The following is a 9897-nucleotide window of genomic DNA, read 5'->3' on the forward strand; positions in this document are numbered from 1 at the left end:
TGGTTCTGCCACTCCTTCCGATCCTAAAGAAGCAACATTCTTCTACTATCATGAGAAGGGGCATTAGAAAACGAAGGTGCCTAAAATACTTGCAGGATATTAAGGATGAGAATATAAAACCCTCATTCGCAGATATTTATACTATTCCATCTAATAACTCATCACATGCTAGTTCTTGGGTCCTTTATACATGATTTGGTTTTCACATTTGTTATAATTTGCATGGGCTAAAAAGAAGTAGAGATGTGGAGCACGAGAAGATGAGCCTGATAATGGGGAATATGAAATCATCGTCTATCAGCAAGATCGGGGTTTATTCTTCACTGCTTAGTAGTAGGTTATGAGTAGATTTGAATGATTGTTGCTACTCGTCAGAAATGACAAGGAATGTAACGCCCGTGTTTTTGGGCTAAGTATTAAGGATGATATAATAGTCTAGGTTAACATTTGTAACTCGTTTTGAAATAATAAAAATGAATTATTTGAGTATTATGTACATTTATGTGTATTATACTTAATTATGATGATATAATAAATTAAGAATAATAATAAGCGTCAAAATAAAATGTTATATAAAGCCAATATCTATGAAGAAAGTTGTAGTGGTCATAGCAAGGATTATGTGGATATAAAGAATGCCGAAATCCGAGTTATAACAAAGAAGTTATGGTCTGTCGAAGTTTCGCGACAGAACCGGTACGACGCTATGTGAAGTAAAAAGTGAGTTTATGATAAAGTGCTTTTTAGCCTTAGCGATCTAAATGAAAGTCGTAGTATACGTTAAACTGAGAGCGTGAATAAAAAGAACGTCGAAATTTGACTTCGTTTGAAGAAGTTATGAATTTTCTAAGATTTGGCATAACAATGTGCAACCCGAAATTCGAATTATAGATCAAGCGATTTAGCTGACACAACCTAAATGAGAATCGAAGATCTTATTGATAGTAGTTCAACGGTAAAAAGATAGACAAAAACGGACGTCGGATGAAGAAATTATGAATTTTTAATGGACTTTTTCCTGTCTTGGCCTGTTACAAAATATAACTTTAAAAATAAAGTCAAAGTTAGCCGACGGAATCTAAACAAAAGTTGTAGATCACGATCTTACCTACATGTGGATATAAATAACGTCAAAAACGGAGATCGCCTGTGAAAGTTATGAATTTTTGAAGTTCGAGGCACACACTTCGAGGCTAATCCGAAGGAACGCCCAAAGTACGAAGGGGTACGCTAAGCATACCGAGGTACGCCCAGCGTACGAGATTCGTATGCCCAACGGTCTCATATTTTCTCAGTCCAGAAGTGGCCATGTTATACCCTTCGTATGCTTGACACGTACTTGACACGTCCAAAATACCCCCGCTCCTTCGCGCAACATACAAAGGTACGCTCAGCGTATAACAGTACGCCTCGCATACCACAGTTATGCCCAACGTAACGAGAGGCTTCATCCACCTATAAAAGGGGTGTGAGGCTACCCCGAATTGTCTTACAAAAATTTACACTTTTTCACATTCTACTTTCTCTTAAGCTACACTAAACCCCCCGAAGTCTAGGGAACCTTCCTAGCACTAGAAGAAATCCCCGGAGAGCCCGAAATCTCCGAGAAAAAGAGTTTTTTCGAGTGAAACTCTGCTCGCGTAAAGCCCGGTTTTCTGAGCAAACCTCCCAGTTTCATCGAAAAAGATTGTTTTAAGAAACGATGTGTTGTCCAATCACCATCTAATCAGGTGAGTGTATAGTCACTTTCATCTTACACATAGATATGAAATAATTTATATAAATTACATGCTATGTGTGTGTGTGTATATATATATATATATATATATATATATATATATATTGTTTGTTTGTTTATTCGAGATGTACGTTGAATGAATGTTTTATACAGGTTTAGAATTATTTAAACTGTATATGTATTTTTATCTACAAATATGTTGGGTAAAACATAGGTAGATGAATAGTTGATGTGTGATGAAATAAAATGATGAGTGGCCTTGAATTTGATGATGTTCCAGTCATCTAGCGGAGTACAAATGACGACCACAGACTTTTCTAGACAGTTTAGTAGAATGCTAGTAGGCTTGCAACATGTAGGTGTTTGTGAAAGATGTGTTCACCGATGTACTCCAACCCCCTCCTGGTTGCCTTACGGACATATGTGGCTGAGGAATCCCCTTAGCAGTAGTGTCCATCCCGATGATGATTCTTCGGCTAGGTCCCTTGTGATAGGCGTTTAGGGATGTAAAGTGAGGATAACGGGAACTGGTAATCAGGGTTATTGTTGGTTGATAAAATTAATAAATTTATTTATTGTGGGTTAAACCCTATGTGTTCACCAGTCTCCAAAGCCTGACTTACTCAACTTTATGTATTATAGGTAGTGAAACAAGATCATAGTTGGATGACTTGACGATGAAATTTGGATTATAGGCCAGTAGATGTAAATACATGTTGTGAGGCCTATATTGTATTGTTTATGCTTTTGATTTGTATCGATGTTGACATCCCAAGTTAGTAATGAAATGAAAATACATTTTTTAGGAAATATTTTGATAAATTTTATCATATTTTTTTTAAGAACAAATTCCACAACACTTTTCTTTGAAATATTACTCTGATTTTATTATAAAAGCATAAACGAAATCGGACTTTTATGGCCATGAAAATAGGGATGTCACAAGGAATATTATTTCTTTTCATGATTTGTACAGACAAGGTTTTAGATTTTCATTTGATAATGAAACTAGTTCTATTAATGCTTATTATAATGGTTTATTTTATTTTGAAGCATTGCCTTGTAATGGTGTATATGAAACTGTGATGGTTGTAGACAACTTAGGAAATGATGTGTTGTGTAATGATTCGTCTAATGGTTTAGACAAGACATGCTTGTGGCAATGTCGTCTTGGACATGTCAACATGAAGCGTATAGCCTAACTCCAAAAGGATGGAGTGTTGGAATCATTTGACCTAAAATTAGATGATGCGTGCGAATATTGTTTACTTGGAAAGATGGCTAAATCACCTTTCACTGGTACTTGTGAAAGAGGTGAGAGATTGTTGGATCTCATACACACAGACGTGTGTTGGCCCTTCAGATCTACCACAAGGGATGCTAACCGCTTCTATGTGACTTTTACCAACGATTGTAGTAGATATGGATACATCTACTTAATCAAGCACAAGTCGGAAACCTTTGAAAAGTTCAAAGAGTTTAAGTAAGAAGTGGAGAATCAATTGGGCAGGAAGATAAATATGCTCAGATCCGATAGGGGTGGTGAGTATCTTAGCATCGAGTTCCACGACTATCTTAAGGAATGTGGAATTGTTTCACAATTGAAGCTACCTAAGACACCACAACTTAATGGTGTGCCTGAGAGGCGCAATCGAACATTGTTGGACATGGTTTGTTCCATGATGATTCGAGCTTCGCTACCAATCTCATTCTGAGGGTATGCCTTAGAGATTATCGCCCATATCCTTAATCTAGTACTGACTAAGAAGGTTGCCAAAACACCTCACAAGATGTGGACAGGGAAGGTTCTCTCGTTGGCACATATCAAGGTTTGGGGTTGTGAAGCTTTCGTAAGACGAGAGTCTCACAACAAGCTTGAACCTCGTAGCGAGCAGTGTATTTTCATCGGTTACCCACATAAATTCTTTGGATATCTTTTCTACAAACCTAGTGACAACATGGTCTTCGTAGTAAGGATAGGAGTTTTCCGCGAGAGGGAAATCATATGCTAAGAGGACATTGGGAGAACAATTGATATTGAAAAGATTCAAGAATCAAGCGGTGAAGGAACCTCTAACACTAGCGTTCAACCTAAGGAAGAGATTCATGTTGAACCGATTGGCGAGTCATTGCCGCCCAGATGTTCCGCTCGAGTTAGAATGGCACTGAAGTTTTAGGGTTTTCATATTACTACGGACGGTAATACGTTTATCAGTGATAGTACACTGGTAAATTTAGACGAGTCTTCTAACTACAAGGAAACCATGGAGGGCCCCGAGTCTGCTAAATGGAAAGAGACAATGTACAACAAGATCCGGTCCATGTATGAAAATCAAGTTTGGAACTTGGTTGACAATATATAAGGTTGAGGGTTCAAGTTCCACTATGGACATAAGTTGAATAATTTAGGAATAGTTTAGTATATTTGCCGTTTATATATATATATATATATATATATATATATATATATATATATATATATATATATATATATATATATATATATATATATATATATATATATATATATATATATATATATATATTCATATATGCTTTTCTTAAACATCAAAATATTATATTTATCCAACTTAATTTCTAAATATCATATTTACCCTTCATAAAATTTCAAAATATCATATATGTCCCTTTTAAACATCAAAATATCATATATACCCTTTTTAAATATCAAAATATTGTATATGCATTTTTTAAACATTAAAATATCAATGGTAATATCTAAAATATCTTCCGTCTAGAACATGATAATAATTAACAACAAAAATTAAACAATCAAAATATACATTCCATAGAAATGGTTGAAGATGAATCTTTTTATCTGTCAAGAGGCCGGAATTCCAACAATTTAGAAGTTCACATTCCATTATTATCGACGTAAAGATAATATGGTTAAATTTCTTAATTATTATAATAATTCTAAGGTAAAAAAAGATTATAAAATTTTAAAAACATTATAAAAAAAGGTTTTGTATTTTGAAGTTTAAAAAGGATGAAATTCTCTTATAAATAATTTAATTTTTGAACTTAAAAAAAAAAAAAAAAAAAAAAAAAAAAAAAAAAAAAGGTTTTGAATTGCCATGCCTCAAGGGTAAATGTGGAAATATAGTTACGAGGAAGGCGAAGTTATCATGTGTACGCGTCGACTTACATTCTAGGGTTTCAGCAGCGATCAGAGAGATGGCAATGATGATCCAACGATGGGGCACAACGGCGAAGCGATTACTACTAACGGCTGAGCAAAGGTACGCATTTACTTCACTATCACCATCGTCAACGTCGACTGCTCCGGCGCCGTCACCTGTTCTGTGCGGGAGGGGGGATAAGAGGACTAAGAAGGGGAAGATTTTTAAAGGGTCGTACGGAAACTCGAGGCCGAAAAAGGAGAAGAAGATTCAACGGATTAAGGACAAGCTCGAGGTCCCCAGGTCAACTCCTTGGCCTCTCCCTTTTAAACTCATTTGATTTCTATTCTGTAGCCCTATTTTGATTTTTGAGTATGATCTTAATTTTCAAGAATTGTAGCAGTGTTCTTGTTGATGTGCTGTTATAAAGTATTGATATGAAATTTGATGTAGTTCATCGTTCAAATGAATAATCTACTGGTTTATGATTCATAACGTTTCATTTTCGAAATCAACAGTATTGATGTTTTCTGCTGATGATTTGTAGTCACTATGAAGTTTGATTAAGTTTATCTTTGTAACAATTCACTGTTGGTTTGATTTCGAAACTGAATCAAAGTGTCAGTTTGATTTTGTTGGCAAAAGAATTGAATGTTTGAAGATCTCTTGTTTTTGTATGACTCTTTATCAGATATCGATATGCAATTTGATTAAGTATATTTTTTTCTAAAAGCAACTGAGTAGAATATGTATGTTTGATCTGTTTTAAAGGAAATCTAACTTTGAAGATGTCTAGAGATGATTTCTTTCAAATGAGTAATTCACTATTTTGTTGGCAGAAAGAAGCATAAGTTTATGAATTTCTAGATATGTTCTTGTTGATTATTTTTATAAAGTTTTGATTTGCAATTTGATTAAACTTATCTTTTAAACGAATAGTTCACTGGTCTTATTATTTAAAAAATTAATTAATCTTAAATGTTGACTAGAATTCTAGAGATGTTCTTGTCAAGAGCAAACCGCATGAAATAGCAATGTATTTTATGATTCTTATTAATAATAAAGGCAATGTCCTTTATTTTTTTATACCTTTAATTTTTTTCAACAATGTACATACAATTCCTTATCCATATTAGCCTCCTACTTTCATTTCCTTAACGATGATAGCAATACATAAAAAAAAATCTATATTATCCATTATTAGTAGTAGCAAAATGCAAGCACATTGCTATTATTGGTACCAACTATAGTAATATTACTATTATCTGTAAAAAAAATGTAAGCACATTGTTATTATGAATAGTTCCCACAACTTGTCGTATTGTGAAGAAATGGAAGACTGTTGCATAAAATAACATGTTACTGGTTACATGTATATTTTGTTCTTATTAAGAAACATAGTTGGATATTTCATTTAAGTATTACTCTTTTGTTACATAAACTAAAAACATATATAAACATCAATTGCATAAACAACCATTTAACTTCAAATAAAATTACCACCCAAACATTGTACTTAAAAACATGTTCAAACCTATCTCTTCCTTCTTGGCTTAGCACAAGATGAGAGACTTTCTTCCCTAAAACCCAAAACATCAATATACTCCATACCAATCAAAACTCTCAATCCACTAACTAGGGTTAGGGTTAGCCGAAAAATACGCCAACACACCAACAAACGGTGCATTAATGTAAGTCGTAGGCTCGGATTTTCTAAAATCCGCCCTATCATCATCATACACATCATCCTCACCGGGCCCACCCACCACAGCTCCAACCAAAACATTGGGATTCGGGCCCGACGAGTTAAAATAAACCGATCCTTCTTTACACCCAATGAACTGCGGGTGGTCCCTAACAGACGGCAGGGACGACCCGCGGTGATGAATCCGTTGCGGGTACCTATCACTATACCCGACCATATACGACATTCCGTTAGGGTTTTCCCCGAGGATGTAATCCACCTGGCGTTTGGCCATCTGGCGAAGGAATGTGGGCCCCACACTTACGGAACCACAATTTATTGATGTTGATGATTGTTGTAGGTATTTTGCGTAAACTAACAGTAAGAATGTGATTGTGGTTGAATGTTGTAAATTGCTTCCACCGGGTCGGAAGATTAAGCCTCCCGGAGTGTATTCCATGTGAGAGTAAGACGAGTCGGGTATCAACGTGCACATGAAGCTATCCGCAGATGCTTTGTATGATTGGAGGTTATACAAATTGTCTTCCACAACTTCCTGCATTTCAAATCCAAAGGAGCTTATTGCAATTTCAGTAACTACAAGGACCCAAAATGTATATTTCAAAAACTTGTTATTGCTTTATTGGAGTTTACCTTGGAAACAAGAACATTTAGGCCAGCGTGTTTATTGTCCCATCCAAACTCATTAATATTTTCATCAGCACCAAGTGTTTTACCATTGTTTTGTATGTAATCCAAGTAGTTTTCAACTCTAGATGCTCTTCTTAACCATGCCGCTCCCCATAATAACTCATCCTGCCAAATTAATTATTTCTTTTCAATTTTTGGTTTTTTGATAAAAAATAATAATAGGTTAAGAGGTAAATCGATAAATTGGTTACCTGATAACCATCAAAATCACAGTAATAAGGGCAAGCAGCTTCCCTAATGTCTGAATTATCACTGTAAGCTCCTCTGTAAGTATCGGCAAATTCAAAAACTCTTGTGGCTGTTCTTAAAAGTGTGTCTGAATAGCCTGGATCAGAAGACCGGAAAGCCATGGATGAAGCGGCTAGAGCCGCTGCGGTCTCCCCGGCTACATCTGAGGCTGGGTTCGGTGCACTCACGGTGTACACGGTTCGAGCCGTGTCCATGTCCTCTGGCCTTTCCCAACAGTTATGGTCATTCATCGGCTCACCTATCTACAATGAATTGAAAAACATTTTTACATTCGTTTCAATTTTTATCACATTTGAAAAATCGACTCAACTATTGTATTCATTGTTATAATTTGATAGATTTTTTTAATATGCAATAGAAAAAGGTAATATTAAAATGCTACAATAAATTATTGGTATTTCTTAAATTAACCCGATAAGCTATACATGAGTTTTTTGTTTTTGTATTTTTTTTTTTAACACAGCAAAAAAAGAAAGGTTATTTAAAAAAGTTAAGGAAATAAAGGTTTTTAAACATCACGGGTTCACTTTATGTGGGGACCACCAACAGAAGTGGATAGGGAGGTGACGCTAATAAATCCAACACAAGACATAATACACACTCACTTACATTAGCCTCACGGGTTGTCCTACAAAAGGACCAAAAACATTCAACTCCAACCAACAGAAACTTAAAAACTTTAAAGACTTAAAACGTTCTTAACAACCATATGGTTTTTTTTTATTAATAGTTGTCTGGATGGATAATCTATAAAATATATTTGAAAAAAGTAACTAACCAATAGAAGAAATCAAAAGGAAAACATAAATAAATAAGGACAAACTCATAAAAAGTTAGTATAAAACTCATTTCTTTTGTTTTTCTATTGAGTTATTCTTTGTGCATAAGCCAAAAAGAAAAACTCATCTAGATTCTAGCTTATGTCATGTGCCATTAAGAAAAAACCATTACCAAACGTTCACCACTAAGAGAAAAAACATTACCAAACATTGAACACGATCCAATAAAAAATAAGAAACACACACACATACATAATAAAACTGAAACCATTATGCCAAATCCATCACTGACAATCATAATAATAATCATAACAGATTATTATTCTTATTAATAATAAAAAAAATTCAATGGTTGAAGTAAACAACAAATGTAGTCATGCTACAGGTTTTGTGCACCGAATACCCTCTAACAGATTTTACTAGTTGGATAGTGGATAGCCCATGCACATCACCATATAATACACATAACACATCAACAATCACTTTCAGTTATCACTTGCAATCATTCACTCAGTGTTTACATATAAACTAATTTGTATTGAGAGTAAACCAAAAAATGCACAGATAAAAAAAAACGTTACTCAAACATAATGATGGTATATGATATGATTATTATACTAAAATGGAATGTTATATCGCGTTTTATTAATGATTGTTGTAAATTTTATGTGACATACATGTTAGCATTATTTTAAAGGAAAGCTTTAATCCAACCCCACCGTCATTATTTTTGTCCTATATAGCCACATTAAGGAGGTTCAACAACTGCTAGACCACTTCACCTATATTACCAAAATGCCCTCACCTCTACCAATCAATTACACTCACACCAAACAATTCATAACATAGCAGTTACTAATCGTACCTGAACAACAATCCGATCCGGTTGCGCCACCGTCTTCAGCAAATAATCAGTGGACCACCTAATCGCCACCAACGCATTCCTTAACTCCGTCGGCGGCATCATCTCTCCAAATTCAATCACACTCCACGCCAGCATCGTCGTCGTGAACGCCATCGGAAAACCAAACTTCACGTTATCTCCGGCGTCGTAGTACCCGCCGGTGAGGTCGGCATTGACGGTTGAACCGTCTCCGAGTCCAGAATGCCCCCGCCAGTTCATTCTCTGGTCGTTGGGGAGGTAACCGGAGCGCTGGCCTTCGAAAAACAGGATTGATTTAGAGAGCGCTTCGCCATAGATTAGATAGCTCGAATTACAGAGAGAAATTCGAAGAATGAGAACTGAAATTTGGAGAAGAAATGGGAAGAAGAAACGTGAAGCGACAGGCTTCATGGTTGCTTTTTGGCGCTTAACTTATGAGAGAGGAATCAGGAATGTGTCGCCGAGGGGTTTATATATTCAACTCTCTTCCTAACAAAAACTAATTAAAGCCGTTATATATATATATATATATATATATATATATATATATATATATATATATATATATATATATATACACACACACACACACACGATCCTACGGTTCTACTGTGAACCTACCAAAAAATAATCCAAATAAGACAGGGTTCGATTTATGTAGGTGAGATTATAGGATTGTACAATCCTACGATCAGAATCACGATTTTAAT

The 9897-nt window shown here is 35.1% G+C and overlaps 2 protein-coding genes across 2 annotated transcripts; one reads left to right on the forward strand and one right to left on the reverse strand.

The window, feature by feature from the left end:
* Positions 1-4866: 4866 nt before the first annotated feature.
* On the forward strand, positions 4867-5376 carry LOC145038664 (30S ribosomal protein S31). The gene has a single exon (XM_078986947.1). The coding sequence runs from the start codon at positions 4937-4939 to the stop codon at positions 5219-5221; it is 285 nt and encodes a 94-aa protein (XP_078843073.1). The 5' UTR covers positions 4867-4936; the 3' UTR covers positions 5222-5376.
* Positions 5377-6333: 957 nt separating this feature from the next.
* On the reverse strand, positions 6334-9668 carry LOC145042322 (endoglucanase 24-like). Its single transcript, XM_078990713.1, has 4 exons — positions 9170-9668; positions 7468-7767; positions 7220-7381; positions 6334-7121 (listed from the first exon to the last, which is right to left on the reverse strand). The coding sequence occupies exons 1-4, from the start codon at positions 9596-9598 to the stop codon at positions 6513-6515; spliced, it is 1500 nt and encodes a 499-aa protein (XP_078846839.1). The 5' UTR covers positions 9599-9668; the 3' UTR covers positions 6334-6512.
* Positions 9669-9897: the final 229 nt, after the last annotated feature.

The sequence above is a fragment of the Lactuca saligna genome, chromosome 4 (assembly GCF_052625555.1).
Source record: "Lactuca saligna cultivar CGN05327 chromosome 4, ASM5262555v1, whole genome shotgun sequence".
Taxonomy (NCBI): domain Eukaryota; kingdom Viridiplantae; phylum Streptophyta; class Magnoliopsida; order Asterales; family Asteraceae; genus Lactuca; species Lactuca saligna.